This window comes from Myiozetetes cayanensis, unplaced genomic scaffold (genome assembly GCF_022539395.1).
Source record: "Myiozetetes cayanensis isolate MyiCay16 unplaced genomic scaffold, myiCay2020 scf4, whole genome shotgun sequence".
Lineage (NCBI taxonomy): Eukaryota > Metazoa > Chordata > Aves > Passeriformes > Tyrannidae > Myiozetetes > Myiozetetes cayanensis.
The window spans coordinates 43,021,787-43,039,548 of NW_026087631.1; the positions used below are offsets into that span (position 1 = coordinate 43,021,787).

At 36.6% G+C, this 17,762-nt stretch overlaps 1 protein-coding gene across 2 annotated transcripts in view; it reads right to left on the bottom strand.

Moving 5' to 3' along the window:
* The window catches only part of EMB (embigin), a 24,665-nt gene continuing 6,903 nt past the window's right edge, over positions 1–17,762 (bottom strand). For both annotated transcript variants that reach the window (XM_050329467.1, XM_050329466.1), the window contains 8 exons: positions 16,611–16,700; positions 14,395–14,566; positions 13,105–13,193; positions 9,763–9,884; positions 8,547–8,829; positions 7,730–7,760; positions 5,768–5,827; positions 1–4,281 (listed from right to left, as the gene is read on the bottom strand). In XM_050329467.1, coding sequence (XP_050185424.1) covers positions 5,806–5,827; positions 7,730–7,760; positions 8,547–8,829; positions 9,763–9,884; positions 13,105–13,193; positions 14,395–14,566; positions 16,611–16,700 — 809 coding nt within the window. In that variant the 3' untranslated portion in view covers positions 1–4,281; positions 5,768–5,805. The remainder of the gene's footprint in view (positions 4,282–5,767; positions 5,828–7,729; positions 7,761–8,546; positions 8,830–9,762; positions 9,885–13,104; positions 13,194–14,394; positions 14,567–16,610; positions 16,701–17,762) is intronic.

Below are 17,762 nucleotides of genomic sequence, written 5' to 3' on the forward strand. Positions count from 1 at the left end.
TATGATTAAATTTATTGAAAATATTTCTAAGTACAGTATTATCAATTCACACTACTCGTAACTACTGTCTTCATTATCTAATATACATCAAACATACAGAGGCTATTTCCATTTGCTTAAACAATACAGGTAAAACAGTTAAGTGAGCGGAGAATATAAAATCAGAATCTAAAATATGGCAAGTGTTAAAAAAGCATTAGGCTTAGTAATCGTTCACTAGAAAAATAGATTTTGCTGTCAAGTTTCAGAGTAGACTTTTAACAAACATGTTGCACAAGAGAAAAACAAAATTAACTACAGTGAAAAAAATTTCTTCCTTCAAGGCACTGTTACGTAACTTTTAATGTCAATTTGAAAATAATTCAGCAAGGCAGTTGACAGAAATATTACACTCATAATAAAAAAGAACAGAAATCTTTCTTTGGTTAAATGTAAGGCTGAATACAAAAATAAATCAGATGAAGTTTCTCTACGGAAGAAAATACTTTTGGCTATGACAGAACAAGCAACTACAAACGTGAACTCAGTTACCAACAGTAATTTTGACAAATCAACACTTTCAGTAACAAACTGTAATGTTCAGAACTTGGGTTATTCTTTCATAAAGACTTATATAAAAATGTTCTGGCATAATGAAGTAACAAGACTGAATAACTGCTTTAAACCACTGGAGAAATATTTGGTAAGCATATAACTTATAATGCTCTTACAAAGACATCTCAATTTGGCTTTGTGTTTTCACATGTCCAAGTGCTCAGCAATGGCAGGTTGCTTTCAGTTGCTGTACAGAACTTCCTAAACAAACACTGAGTGGCACAGCTGAAAGAAGTTTTCTCTTACAGATTTGCACTTGGTCTTTCCTATAGCTGTATAATTGCAAGTCATCTCAGCTACTGCAGTCTGTCCCTCAGAGCCCCTATATAATGCTCCTACACAGCTCCCTTCCATGTCTCTACACCCTTCTCAACCACTTTCTTCCTCACTATTTTCACTTTCCTATTTTTGGGAAGCTTCATACTTGAACTGAATCATGATGTGGCTAGCTGTGGTCAGCCTACATGTGCTGGGTAGCTCAATATTTAGGATACCACTCAACTCAAATTCCCCTACACTGAAAACACCCGTCAGTTTAATCTTCCTTACTCAGTAGTCATTGAAAGTTACAAATTTGAAGGTAGAATACAACCCTCATTTGCTTTGGCTGAAAAGAAGAGTTAGAGGCACATGGATGCTGATTTCAGTAGCAACATCAATTATGACAGATTTTCCCCTCTCTCTGCCAGGACTGCACGTGTCAAATGACCTACAGCTGATCAATTATGTTGACTCACTGCACAGTAATTTTAAGGTCTCCATACTAAAGAAATATTCATACAGTTCTATGTGAACCCACAGTTTGAAAACTCTTGTAATATTTGTCCATCTTCACTAGGAATTTGGTCTTGCAGCTGCTTGGGTCTACTTTAGATTTAAGGACGAGGAATTTGCAGAGAAGCAGGCTGAAGCAATAGGAAACAGACCTTCAGGATTCTTTTGCAGACTTCAAGCTTTTCCTCTAAGTAATGGATAAGGTTTTTTGTTGTTATGGAAAGCCCTAAGATATCCCCTCTTACAAGAAAGCATTTGATCTTGGAAGACAAGATCTGCCAAACAAATGTAATAGTTACTCAGTCTATCTACATAAGTCAATTATTAATGTTTGTTATTAAAACTAGTTTTGTGGATCCTTACACTTAGCTCTAACTGCTTTTGAAGGAAATATCTCCAGAATTGTTTTGGCCCTCATTTGGTATCACTTGGCTTGACGGAAGTAAAAAAAGAAAATCATTGCCCAGAGTTTTGGGGTCTTTTTAAGCTGCCAAATTTTTGTTCCACTGAAGGCTATGTCTGCAAAATAAAACTGATCATAAAAAGAATGTTTTTAATGTATATCATACAGATTTCTCAAAAGATATATTTCAAGACTTCCAGGGGTCCCTGGGATTTCTGGACCAAAATGAGTAGGGTTTATGTCTTTGAATTTCACCATTAATTATGCCAACTATTTAATATTTCTCATTTAGTATTATTTCTTAATTTTCATCTGTAGGACAACCCAAGAAAGTTTAAACCTAGGCAAACATACATGGAATAAAACTACTCACCAAGATGAAAAAAACTACTTGTAAATCTAAAAGTAAACACCAAACCCCTGGCAGGCATGGCAAGCAGAACATGATAGAGGCAGGTCAAGACAGAACTACTAGTTCAGTAGCCAATTTGACCAAACTAGTATCAATCCTGATAGATCTATGATGTGATGCTTCTGAAGTCCACGCTTAAGGTGAGGTCTCCCTGCCTTCAGTGCAGCCTTACTTGCTAATACCAAAACCCCATCTATTCATGTGACTTGCCTATGTTAATCAAGACTTCATACTGGAATTTCAAGATCAGGTAGGAATGCTAAGTGAGGGCAGAAAGATGTTCTTACCATTTTTGATTAAGAGATGGGCTTTTTTCCAGACAGTATTGAGTCTCATTTTCAATTGCAAAATGTATTAGTGCTGTTTTATTCAGAATCTAACTCTTGGATCTGTAAGATTAACTTTTTTACTACTGAACTTCCTGTAAGAAACAACTTTCTACAAACCCAAAACATGTCAAACAGTATACAGAAGTCAACCTTTTAAAACTGGAAACATTTACTTGCTGCAACAAAAATGCCACTGTATCAATGACAAATTCATATAAAAAACTGTAAATGCATTCTCATTTTTATAGTGCAAAGAAACTCTGAAGCAAAATACAAAAAACACAGTGTCTAATCAAGGGAAATCTTTACCAGTTTTCATTTCTTACAATCATCTCATGCTTATATACTTCTCATTGTGGTTTATTTCAACTTTAACTTGTAGTTCTTAAAAGCTGAAAAATTAAATATGAAAAGCAAAATCACATAGACCAGACTGGATTTTGTCTCCCATCTGCAACAAAACAGTCAGTGCTAAGCTTTTTTTCAAATGCGTGAAAAAAAACATAAAGAACATAAAGGAAGGAAATTAAATCCATTTTATCTCTTCTGTTCCTTTATGTTCAAGGAAAAATGACCAATACAAAGAAATGCTATTCAAATGTTTTTTTTTCCTTTCACTTTCCTAGGGAGTCTACAAATGCTGCCTGTTTTTTCCTTATGTTTTCATTGAGAAAAGAAATTTTCCTGAAGGTTTTACTTTTCCCTCATCAAAATTCAAGTTTTACTTATTTTTCTTCTGTATTAACAAGCAAAATCAACTAAAGCAGCAAACTGTTTTCCTATTAGCTGAATACTTTTCAATTGCTGGATGCATAATGTAACTAAATGGTATTATGGCAACTCACTCTTCTAAAGCAATACCATAAGTCATTAACAGCAGTGGGAGAAGTTTTGTGTAAGAGAACTTGTGGTATTCATGTTGCTTTATTCTACTATCCTGAAAATTTTAGCTGCTCAAGACCCTCTCTGTGCTTTGCAAGGAGTTTAAAGAACAATACAGTTTGCTGAAAGAAGTACCAACCTGGCAGGATGTTTAATCAGAACCATATAAGTAAATTCACTAAAATTCAGTGTTCTGTATAAATTACAATCACAAAAATGGTTTTCAGCCCCAGATAGTGCAAGCGTAAGAAATTATTGCAGTCATAGTCTGAGAAGGTACTGTATCCCCGTTACTTCTTTTGTGTACTCAAATATCTGATCTGTATTTAAGTGTGCAGCCTATTATGAAGTACAGTATAGTAGCAGTCAGAATGTGGCTACAAAAGAAGACATTTTACTGTTCAGAGCAAATTGCAAAACTGTTAATGTTTCATATAAATTATAATAAAGATTTCCCTCTCACCATTTCTTTGGTAAAAATGGCTGTGTCACATTTTCTTCATCAGCTAGTAAAAGGAATTTTCTTTGGTGGAAATACTTTTTTGATCTTACATGTCCAGCTTTATAAAGCACATTCTTATATTAACCATTCATTCAGTGAATACAAGGTTAGTTCCAGTTTAAGGCATAAAATCCAACAGATCAGTCACTCTAACAGAAAACCTAATCGCAGAAAACTTCTAGTAGTAAAAAGACAAACAATGTTACAGACAGCAAAAGTATAAATGCAATACATCAAATTATCATCTCTAAAACATGAGCAGTTTCACAGCATCTTTTTTCTCATAAACATAGAGGACTTTACTTAGAAACACAGCGAATGTTTAAAATGCATAGCCACATACATCTTCTTTGTGATGATTTCCACTTCTGTTGGCTTAAGTCTCCTGCAATAAAAAAGAATAAACACATTGTATTACAATAGGAAATCTACTATTTTGCTGCTTAGTATTTTCCCATATTTGTTTGAAAATAAACTTCATTCTCACCCCACCAGTGAGGAGGCTGGGGTGGGTACAAGGAGTTGGGATAGCCAGAGTAGCTGACCCCAGCTGACCACAGGGATATTCCATCCCATATGGCATGATTTTCAGCATATAAAGCTGGGGGAAAAAGGGGAAATTCAGAGTGATGGTATTTGTCCTCCCAATTAACTCAAGAAGCTATTATGCATGGTGGAGCATGATGGAGCACTGCTTGTCCAGAGATAGCTGAACACCTGTCTGCCCTTGGGAAATAGTGAATGAATCCTTTGTTTTGCTTGTGTATGCAGCTTCTGCTTTCACTATTAAGCTGTCTATATTACAGCCCATGCAGTCACTCACGTTGACTCATCTGATTCTCTCCCCCATCCCACCAGAGAGCAAAAGTGGCTGCACGGGGCTGGGTTGCCAGCTGGGGCTAAACCTGAACACTTAGGGGAAATGTTAAGTCAGAGCAATCAAAAGTAAAATAACATGCAGGAAGTCGAGGAGACAGTATTTCCTTGGAACATAATTTTCTGGTTTCCTGATTTGTTACTCTCTTTACATGAGTTTTACCCGACATTTCTCTTTCTGTTCTTTAAAACAAAGGGCATGGGAACAACCTTTATTCCGGTAGGTGGCTTGAGATGAGGATAAACAGTATCAGCAGTGACTGTGATTTTGTGAATGCAAAGTCATTCACAACTGTCATCTACAGATGAAAGTCTGGGGTGCCAGATGCAGAGGGGAAATAGTGTAGGACTGGTCCTCGACTGACAGACCATCCTTTGACAAGCACTTCCAGCTGGCATAAGCAGCCTATAATCAGACTGTAAACTGGGCAGAGAATCAGAAAGTTCATTACATAGTTTTCTCAGGGCGACATACCCTCTGCTTCCTTATTCTACCACTAATCCTTCTGAGTCACCATCTATTAAGCTCTTTTTTCCCTAGACTGCTCTAACCCTTATTTCATCTCTCCAGTACTATCACATTCCCTACCTGCTATTACACTTGGATCCTTCCTCCATGAACTCACTCAACATCCAAAATACAGCCTGAAAGAGCAGGATTTTGAATACAGTAGCAACTCTTATGAATCTCAGCTCCTATCCTGGCATTCACAGGACTGTTTCATGAGCCAAGCAGCTAGGCAGGTTAACCTGGGTCCCATTTTAAAAACTGCATGGGTTAATGGAACTATTAAATCACAATGACAACAGAATAGAGTTAATAGGATTTGGACTTGCTTTCTTGCTTGACTGTATGTTGTTTAACCTAAACAATAGTTCAATTACTATACTGCTACCACATAAAACCCAGATCGGGATGGCACAGTGGACTTCTTTGTCCTAGTATTAGGCTGCTCAAGAGAAAAGTAAACTCTGGTCTCTGTTTCAACTCTTACCTTTTCAGGAACTGGATTAAATTCTTCTGTGGCTAGCACTACTGCCCTTCGCCTGATTTACTGAAACAAAAAAGAGGTTGAATTCCAAAACTCAGCTTTAAGTGGAAGATACCACAACTATTCCAGTCCCACAGCCCAAACAGAGTACATGTCAAATGCATTAGATTTTCTCTTTCAGCATGTGAAGAAAAAAGATTAGAAGAAATTAAGCAACCAAAATACTGACTCAAAGTCCTTCAACCAAGAAGTGAAGACTCAACTCAGTCACTCCCCAAAACTCCATAAAACTCTGGGCAGAAGTTAGAACAGTAATAGCATTCCCACATGATTCCTGCACTACCATTTCATTCAATATAAGGAATTTGTATTCAAAATGAATACTCAAACAATATACAAGCAGTATAGCTCAATGTTCTCAGAACATGGAATGGAACAGACATATTATTACTCCTTCCAGAGTAACTGCAACTAGTTTATGGTGTGGATCACAATCAAGACTTGAATTAAAAATTCTCTTGCTAAAAAAAAAAAAAAATTTTGTGAATCATTACACTCCCACCTAGATATATAGTTGGATGTGACATTTAAATTATAGCCTCATCAACCACGTTCAGGTGTACTATTCATCCCACACGTAACAGAAATGTTCCTTTGGAGCCATTTTCCCTGGTACACAAACCTAAATTCTAAACAGCCAACAGTTGAAGTAACATTCAGTTCTTGAAATCAGAGAAGTAGATAGCTAAATAAATTTTCCTCTTATGTTTTTATCTAAGATTAAGCAGAACCACATCCCACAAGCATAAAAACATTATTTTAGTGCATTATTTTAGTGCACTAGTCTTTATTATAATCCTACTTTAATACAGTTTCTGTGGGTTTACAAGAACATAATTTTGGGCTGCACATAAGGGCAATTATTCAATTTTCAATCCAAGACATATCCCCAAATATTGAGCCAAGTAATAGCATACTATATTCCCAAGACATAGTGCCACTTTGTACTATAATTGAGTTAGAGCTTTAAATCTGTTCAGATAAGGGGAAAAGCAGCAAAATGTATTTTCAGCTTGTTCTGGCAAAAGGAATGAGAAAGTGAATGCAGCACAGGGAAACAAAGGTCACTGCAGAAAAAAAATATTCAAGGAGGGAGGTAAAGACAGCTGCTCAGGAGAAAAGGGGAGATAAACACAAGAGGGAAGCAACACAGGGGAGAAAAACTAGAATAGACTGAATAGATCTAAAAAGAGAAACTTTCCTCGTTTTAGGACGTATACAGGCCAGATGAGGCAATTGGGCTTCAGAATATGTGTAGGAAGCAGAGCACATTTTAGCAAGCAAGCCTATAGGTATGCACCATCCTAAGGATGGGGGAGTCAGCATGGGAGCACAGACCCTCAAGCAGCAGAAGAGCAACCCAAGTGCCGACACCTGCTCCTCTGTTGCCAGCAGTGCAGCCAGTTCTGTGCCTAGGGTGCCCAAGTTATCAGCACCATGCAAGACCACCTCCAAGCTGTTGGAGTCACCCACCAAAACAGCCAACAAGGCCAGCTCCCAACACAACCCAGCAACTACAAGCTTACCTAGGGGAGTCAGGGCCTCGACCAAGGGAAAGTGAGAGAAATGTATGTTACTATGGACAAATATGTATTTTAAAAAAATTCTAAGCCTCTTCTGCGAAATTTCCATATGAAAGTTGTTTCCTTGTAATTTACAGTCATAATGAAGACACATGGTGCTCTCAAAAAAAAGAGAAATAGCTTCATCTCAAAATCAAGTGCCAGGTAGAAAATAGAGTTCTACTCACTTGAAACTAGGAATTTTTGAGTAAAATAATAGAACTGTACTTCCACATTCATCATCATCCCTTACCAACCAAGTCAACAACAAGGTATAACTCTGTACATCAGTAATACAAAAAAGAAAAAATACTTAACTACAGTATAGAAATTCTTTACTTACAGTTGCTCAGTTTGGTCACATACTTTTTCACCTTCAGTAGAAAAGATAAAGAAGGATTAAAATCGCAATTTAATAAACAATAGAGAAATTCTGATTTAGTGTATTGTTTACTCATTTTTTAATCAAAACAAAATCTTCGTTTTTCACTTAATTTTCTTAAATTTGTAATTCATATTATCTTGTTTCTCTGCTCAGTGAAATTACCTCCGAATTTGTCAAATAGCTTATTTTAATAATGTTTCATTAATCTGATTTTAATACAAAACATATTTTATATGTTTTATATGTTTACACATTTCTATATTGTAAAATATTGATACATGCATGTATGCATTAAACACACATATAAAAATACTTTATAATTTCTCTTTCATCTTGCACATCTGGTTCTGCTCACCGCTAGTCTGCCTTAGGTTCAGCAACCAGCATTCTGGCTTAATGCCCTTTTCCTTCTTACTCTGTTTCTTTAAACAGATTTCTCCCATCAAAGCTACTATGAGTTGCTTCCATTCCTAAGCATTCCCCAAAAAGGAACAGCCTCTAAATTCCCTTGTATTCTAAAGAAAAAAAATCAGCACTAAATCAAACCCTTTATGGGAAAATACTGCTTATTGAATGCACTTTGCATTAGATTTCAGACTCATGGAAGAGATTTAAATATCTAAAATAATGCTGTTTTCTAGAAAAAAGTATTTTATCAGAAAGAAATTATGTAAAATTCACATTAAACTTCATGTATAAAGCACTGTGGTCATACCTTTGGTTGCAATTTCAATGGAAAGCTAGAAATCATTAAAAAAACCCCTGAACAACTTACCTGTACATTTTCCTCTCCTTTTCGAATACAACTCATAAAGGATAATGGTAGTTACCAAAATAACAACTTCAGCCACAATTGCTACAAAGGGTTTGAGAGGTGCCATGATGGACAAAACAGTAAGTTTCATCTTCTTTTCACTTTTCCCTAACTTGAAAGCAGCTTCACACCAATATACACCAGCATCTTCCTTGGTGAGCTTGAGTACCCTCAGACGGGTTACATTGGCAGAGAGTCTGTCAGTCAGGTACTTGTCTGTCCTCAAAGATTCATTAATGACAACCTGAAAATAAAAATACATTACATGTCTTATTAATGTAGTAAGTGCTTAATCAAACAGTATCATGGACAAACAGTTCTATACAGAGATGTAAAAGGGGTGAGGAACGAGTGGCATTTGTGACACAATTACTCCACCGCCAAGAGAAGGATTTATTTTAGGTGGCCACCCTGGTTCCCTTTAGATTCAAAGGAAATATGAACTTTCAGTGGGTTAGTTGTCTTTTTTATTTCAAGTCAGCTAAAAGATACCTTTGACTCTCTGACGACAAAGGCATCCTCAGGTGCCAAGATCTAATGCACAGGTTTCACCACAGCACAAAGCATAAACTTTCATGGGCACTGAAATGTGAACACTGGGATATACCCTGACAGTCTCACAAGTTAGTGCTACTCTCCAATAGTACAATGGAAATAAATCTATTTAATGCCTCTCAAGAGCCCTCAGAAAAGGGCTAGAACCCAGTGGCTATACCTCCCCAAGAGATCATAAGGCCAGGAAACAGAATTAGTTGTCCCTGGAGGAGGAAGAGAAGGGACATACTTGTGTACTCCGTCAGACCTACAAGATCTTACAGGTCTTCAAAAGTGTGTCCCACCGTAAGATTTCTTTGTATCAAGTGGCAAGATTTGAGCAATATAGCCAGCATAAATTCAGCAAAACCAAGTTTCCCAAGGCTCGCCTTATTTGTTTTACTCTTATGTGGTCTACAGGAGTATGGCAGGGACTTCTTGGAAAAGAAACATAATACAAACCAGAAAAAAATCTACATCCCAGTAACAGTGATTACTTCTAAGCATCACATATTTTTTCCACATACAGAGTTAACATTAAAGTTAATGGGAATGCAGTTTGTAAAGCCTCCAATCAAGAGCCTTACACATTGTCAATACTTTTGCCACACTGTTTTGCTTGGCCAACAGATGGAGACCTTACCGGCTTACTTCCACTCATCATATACCAGGTCCAAGCCATGGGAGTAGAGTCAGCTTTACAAACCATTACAGCTGTATCTCTTTCATAAGTGATTAGTTTCTCTCTTGCTTCAATTTTCGGTACTAAGAACAAGAAAGAAAAATTCATCAAGTGAGAGGTACAGGTTTGAATTAGTATTACGAAAAGAATATACTCAGTTATGTATTTATAGTAGTCTATTCACTCCTCTTTCTCTTAAGCACAGATGATTCTATCATTCATGACATGATGTAAATGAGGAGTCATTTCATGCTGATATTTCATATATAGAATTTGTAAAGAAGACTACAGGAAACATTTTCTCAGTTGCTGTGTGATATCTGCTGTGCCAATTAATACCAAACACCAAGTGATAATCAGATTGTGATTTCTACCCTTGTCCATTTCCTCCTTACCTTCCTTGACAGCTGTAAGCTACATGCTTCAGTTTTAGTACACTAGAAACAAACACAGAATTTTCCTGCAATTTCACTCAATCTACAAAAACTGACAGAAGTCTATTCCAGCCACAGTGCAACTAACATAATGGTATCTGGTAAGTTACGCATGCAGAGAACTTTTCTAAAATTAAGACAAAACTGCAAATTGAAGATTTGTAGTTACAAATAATTACTGAGCTGAAGCAATGACTTTTTGATGCATGACAATAAATAGGATTTTTTATCTTATCTTGCTGAGGACAGAATACAGCCAACAAGAAACAAGACAGCAGTTTAACTTCAGAGCTACTTGCCCAAACCATTTTAACTGCAGATGTCCTACAAGCTTTCAAAAGCCCAAAAAGGCTGTTGAATGTATTGAGGCTATCCAACAGATACTGTCAGTGCTTAGAGATTACATCATGCTACAGTATGTATTTCCCCTCCCCCCTCCTTTCCCTCTTTATTAGGATGTTCACCAACATGTTTTCTTCAGAACCAATTATTTTTAAATTTTTCTTAAAGTTTCTTTGCTCTACTTGGTACATGCAGATCCAGTAAATACTTTAAATTACACTGATCACACTAAATAGGCCAAGTACTTGCTTTCAGTAGTTATGATGATACAAACTAAGATTGTTCTTGGTCCCCTCTTCTTGACTAGCTGAGTACAAACTATTTTTCCAAAAAAAGCTGACTTCTCGTGTATTCAGAGTTTCCAGTCCAGAAACATAAACCTAATTTGTTAATAAGCACAATTGCTTTCAGCCTCATTTGCTGCACAATACATCAATCCAGCCTCATTACTAATGAAGTCTCACTCCATGTGTATGTATTATCATTGAACACTACCCGTAAGAATACTGGCAGAGTATGTTCACTGCTATGAGTAAAAGGGACAACCTCACTAATAACTGCTGCCACCTCCCCTGCAATTTAGAGAAGAAAAAGACAAAAGAAGGTTGGGGTAAATAAAAAAAAAGGAACAAGACGAAACAAACAAAACCCACATATACTACCCAGCACAACAAGCTTATGTGATAGGCAAAAAGATTTAGCCATGCTGATCAGTGGCAAAGCACAGCTATAGGTATACCAGCAATACATGTGAGCACATTAGCCATGATTAAGGATTTGAATATCCACCATGGATCCACCCATGCTTATGGATTGCTGAACAAAGGGTAAACACAAATTAGTCTATTCTACCCTTTCACAAGCTTGCAACACTTCTCAACACTCTAAAATACCCATGGATGTTCCCTGTGTTTAATAATTTGAACTTCCTCTAAATACCTCATTGTTGTCTGGAGACATGAATAAAAACTTAACTCCCCAAAATCTGCAGGGTTACATCAGGCCAGGAAGCAGGGGGGAAAGGAGAGGTAACACATTCAGTGATGCCAAACTGCCTAGTGAAAGAGCTATTGCAGTTAGTTACAGCAGTGATGACTTTAGCCACTGAGCTTACACCAACACATTATTCATCTTTCAGTCTGAGAATTGTTCTCCCTGCATTATTGACTGAAAGATTCAAGGACTTCTCTCTTCCATTTCTTTCACTCTTGCATTAATCATAGAAAGTGTCAAGCCAGTACTTTTTACGGCATCAGAAGTGGTGGCATTCAACCATTGTGAAGCAATTCTCCCATCGTCTTATAATAAATCAACCAGTCCTATGCACTGTTCTGGAAAAGAGGACTTCCGTATTGAGTCATTGCTGCCCTTACTGAAATAGATAATGTATACTTTCAAAAGGAAAAAAAAAAGGCCTCCTTGGACTTTTTTTCCCATCAAAACAAATGTGGTTAGCTACTCAACTAAACCTTACCCACATGCTGACAGGAAAAATACATAATCATTTTCACAGATTAAAAGGCTTGAACAAACTACAATTTTGTCTTCATTCAGTACTGCAACCTAGTCTCCCCTGGCTGGAAGTCTGAAACCAGGTTATCAACATTAAATACTTACACACATGAGATTTGCTGAAGTCATATTACCAGATGCCCCACTGAACAAAGGTAGCTTGCAACACTGAGAATTAGAAAGCCCTGCTAGTTATAATTAGGTAAAGATATTGAAGGGTTGGGGTTTCTCAGAGTCTGTGGTCAGAGAAGAACTCTCATGTACGAGCCTGTAGATCCTTCACAGATTAAATGCTTCCCTTGCTATTTGCAAAATTTGGGTAGTGCGAACAGAGAAGGGAATAAGTCTCTTGTGAGAGTTATTCATCATAACACAGCAGCTTGTATTAGTTTCATTTCCACACATCTTCCACTCACCTAGTAGTGTCAGGGGTAAGATTACTGGAGAAGAGAACAGAAGAAAGAGCGCTCATACTGCCCAATGAAGCACCTAATTGTTCATATAAGTGCTATTCTTACAAAGAATAAAAAATGCACTAAAGCAGTAATTTACTGTTTCAGAAACATAACTGAAATTTTTTAAATACCTGCCTCTATTCTACCAATCTTTGCTTCACATTTAACACCACACCTCTGACCAAACTTTCAAGTTACTGGCTCTGCTCTTTAGAGACATATCCTTTACTCCCATTCCCCAGAAAGTGAAGACTATTTACTCAGGCTCTAGGGATGGAGAGGTAAAGGGGGATCAGTTACATATTAAGGGAAAAAAAGCAGACCTGTATGTTCTTTTGGTTGTTAGAAATTTTTTTTAAAAATGTTTTTAGTTTTTGTCCTCCTTCCATGTTACAGAAGTGACTTTGAAAATAATTCTCACTTAGTTTGACCTTATTAGTCACTACTTACCAAATTAAGTTGCAATTTCCATACTACCTAGAAGCCATATTAATATAGGTTTGTGGTGCTCAGGTGAAACAAAAATTTAAAATCAATACAAATTAATTAAATACAGTTACCGTGTAAATGAAATGTAGCACTGATTTCTTCTGCACCTTTCAGAATACAACTGTAACTTCCCATCTTACTGCTATCCACAATCACCAATCTTTAAAAAAAAAAAAAAAAAAAATCACTCATTTGCTTTTTGCATGTATTTTCTTTTGTCCTACAGTTATCAGTGACTGCTAATTAGCATTCTAAAGAAAACAGTAAGGATTAGTAGCATAGAACACACATCACTGAAACACCAGGATTCAGGTTTAGTGCAGTGCAGAAACAGTATGACATTTTTAAGAAAACAGAAGACCACAACCACACTTGAGAACATAAGAATCACTTTCACTCTTCATGGTCATAGAAGGTCAAAACACCTTTAAGCAGTACGATCTATAAGTTACCAAATCAGCATCCGGCTCACCATGTCAACTACCTAGCATATCCTATGTAGGACTTTAGGAAGAACAAACCTTGGAAGTAATCTCCTCTGAAACCAGTTAGTTCAACACAAAAAAGGAGTTTTGAAGAACTTCCACCTAATAGTGTCCAGCTTCTTCTCCACTACAGGCAAACTACAGGTTTCACTGGCACTTTGAAAAAGACTTGCATGGCTGTGCTTGTGTATATGAAATATCAGAAAGTGACATTGTCATGATATTTTCTATCATAGAAATTTTATAGAAGTATTATTGTTGTTAAGCAATCTAAGCTATATAGGAATGAACTGGAGACCACCTGGTTAAAAATGTGTAAACAGCCTAATTTTAAAGAACAGTAAACTGCATATAGAAAGGTTTCTATAACATCTGAGTTTCTGTAAAGGTTTGAAAGAGTTAAGAAAGCCTTCAAAACATCTCTAGTGTAATGATGATTTCTTCTGTTTTGCTAATTATGAAGGAAAGAATCTGGTCATTGATGCTTTTCAGACTTCTGCAAAGCAGCAATGAGGTGGAAAAAACAAATGTTAAAAGAGAAATTGCTAAAATACCTCAACCTCAGAGTGATATCACTACTGCACTTGCTGGACAGAACTAGTCAACCTCAAAGAACTGTGTCCTTATTTACGTTGGTTTTTTTTTCATTATGTTCTTCTTCTTGTTTTTTTTTTTTTCCAGCACTAGAGGAAGAACAGGAGCTCCTCCTCCAGACTTGAGGTACCTGCACCCTTTCTCCTTTCTTGCACCTTCAATATGATGATTATCTTTGCATTTCGCTCTTTTGCAATATATACATGACTAATATTGGGCAGTTTACATACATGTGATAACCCTTTAGAGCCTGCAAGTTACACTGTCAAGAATGTCACTTACTTGATGCTCCAGCTGTTCTCAGTTTTAGTGGTGTGACTGATTGTTTCATTTCCCCTTTTCCAAATCACTTGAGGACTTTTCAAACGAGAATTTGGATCTAATTTACATGACAGTTCAACTGTAGTTGCATTGGCCAAACTGATACTTCTTTCCAGCAAAGTACCATGAGGACCTAGAAGAAGTTTAAAAATTTTTTAATGAAAAAAAGCCATATTTCATGCTGGGGGAAAGAAGAGATTGGAAGATTGGGTTTACATGTGCAGGATTACAGTTGAATACAGAGCACTACTCATACTTTACAGGGTAAAAAAAAAACCCTGCAATGTAGTTCAGTAATGTTCTTAAGCTACATTATGATACACATTAATTACAAAAATAACACACTCCATTTTGTAGGTAAACTTCCTAGTTTACCTATAAAGGGGTCTAATATAGAAATACAGATAATGATTTCACTGAAAGCAAGGTAAATTCACATGCTGATATGATTTAATACCAACAAAAATATTAAGTACATAGTAAGTACATATAAAGTGATATTAATGTCAAGAAGAGTAAGCCACAAATATCTCTAACCCTCTGGATTTTAGACAGTTGCAGATTTTTATGATACTGAGAGCACAGCCATATCATAATTCTAGGGAAGCTGTTGATAAAATCCATAGCCCTAACACTGTTGGATCACAGTTGGATCTGGTCTTTCACACTACAGATACTCCAGCTGAAATCAAATCATCTTCAAACCAATCTATGGCTGCCTTTGCCTTCCTGACAAGTCAGCAGAATTACAATGTGAAAACATTCCAATAGAGTAGAGAAACATGATAGGTTTTTGCTTTTAACAAGGTTCACACATATCCAAAAAGTAGCCTTTAACAGCAAGTATCTTCTGACCCACAGAAACGGCCTTTTATAAGAAAACACATTAGACATTGTACCTGTTAGCAATGACATTTTATTCCAAAATTGGCCTTTTCTTTCATGCCTTCTAGATAGAAGTGTGGTTAGTCCATCTGAATTCTCTATGAAAATTTATTCCCAAGCATCACCCTAATCCTAGACCTACCATGCAGTACTTGATGGTCAAGAAAGTACAGCTGTATTTCACAGTTTGCATTCTTTCCAAGACAAAAGGAAGCTTTAAGATACAGCGCACTGTCTTAGTAATGCAAGTCATACGTGGGCAACAGCAAGGCCTGGATGAAGTAGAAGCACCAGATACTTCCCAATACAGAATAAATGAACTTGACTGCATCTGGCAGAGAAATTTATAACCTGAAGAACAGCATGTCCAGAACTTCAAGTCCCAGTCAAAATATTTTAGATCTGTTGAACTGGAGATAAACTTAGAAGTGCAACACTTCAGCCATTCATAGCAGAGCAAAGTCAGTTACTGAAACATTTATTAGAGCAATTACACAATAAATGAATCAAGCATAACTCTGTTTCTTGAGGTTGTTTATGATCAAATTTTACAAATGGAATTGGTTTCCCAGCAGAGAAAGTCTGGTTAAAATAGAATCTGTACCTTTTGATATTATTTTAAAGCAACCCTTTAAATGAACAGAACAAGGAAACACTGTGATATTGAAGATTAACCACTAGTAAGACTGACATCTTGGGCAACCCTGAACTAAGAGTGCACATAACATAACAGGAAACAGACACTACCTTAAGTTTCCTGCCAGAAGAAAATACAGCATAAATGCTGCACAATTATATTCTTAAAATATCATGCCAACACTTTGTAAACCTTTGAGAGATTTCACTTTCTCCAGTTGTCCAAGAAATTAATTATAAAATATTATTTTGCAACTGGGAACTTCACATCTTCTTTAGGAATGGGTTTAATCTTACCTTTTCTCCATGCTTTAACTCCAGCAATGATGCTAAGCTAACACCTGCACCCTAGCTTACATGGTCTCTCTGAGCGGATTCACTGGCACAAAAGAATTGTTGCTTCAATTGATTTGGAGGAAGAGATAGCTATGAATTGTTTTTACTTGCAGTTTTAATAAAGAATGTAATTCTCTACTGCAAAATAGTTGTTAGAAGACAATAGTCAGTGGTAACATAAACTTATTTTTATTCTTTTACTGAGCTCATCACGTGCTTTCTCTGAGCATCTGCACTCCTTCTACAGCTCACATGAAAGACTGTGTGTAAGCACAGGCACTGTCTATAAAATAATGGAAGACAAAAATTAACACACTCACCAGGTAGGAGTATCTCGGACTGCACAAAAGAGCCATTAGACTGGTGCTCCTTGCTTGGCTGCTTGAGATCTTGTGTGGTAAGATCTGAACCTAACAAGGTTTGGGCAAAGCAAAGTAACTATGTAAGTAATCACACAGCAGCATGTCAGTAAGGTAGTGCAACCATTACTTACAGCAGTCACGGGGGGCGGGGGCAATAACCTTGCCAAATGCTGAGTACTATAGAGATCCTATTTTATACCTTGTGTGTTAACAGTCAGAATCTTAAAGCAGCAGTATTGTGGGGTTACTGTTATACCACTTATGCTATGCTAGAAGATGGTTTCCAGCTTTATTTTAATGCTGTGATTGTGAATGTCAACACTCCAAAAATGTCATCACTGTTTCACAGCCTGATTCAAAAAGTCACCTATAGCTTACAGATAGATCCTAGAACCATACAGGACTACATCCATGTTTAAACAGTTCCTGAAAAAGCAGTAAGCTTTAGAAAAACAAAGAAACAGAGGGACAGAATGCTGCCATTCCCGAAGCCACTACTATTTTATCATACAGCCAGGAAGTCTAGGTAAGAACACCACTAGAACATGTGATCCACTAGAACATAGTCAGAGATCCTCACTGCTGCACTAAACTTCTGTTGTCCTATCCAGGAAATGTGCTTCCACACATGCATTTGGAAGAATATCACATGAAGAATATCAATATTAATCATCATCTGCCTGACTAAAACTACTCCTTTTGTAAGGAAAACCTACATTTAAGAGGTTTACTATGGTCTGCAAAATCCTTTCACAAAAGGGCTATGGATCACATACTCTCCAGAGAGATCCTTTATAAAGCCCTACAAAGCTTGATACAGAAACTGTAAGCACAGTCTGTTCCCATCACTTGTTCACACACTTGGTGCATTTCAAGAACAGAAAAAAGCAAATAAAAAAACTACAGATTAAATTAATAAACTCTAACAGATGTAGATCAACTACAATAACCTTCTTTTAATTTAGTGATGAAACAAAGGAAATAGATTCCCCCCACTCCCACTAGGCACACTAATCATTTTAAGCTGCATCTTACATGCTTGAAAATAATTTGTCAGATATTCCATAATGCATTGCAGAAATACATGAATAGTAATTACTGCCTAATCAT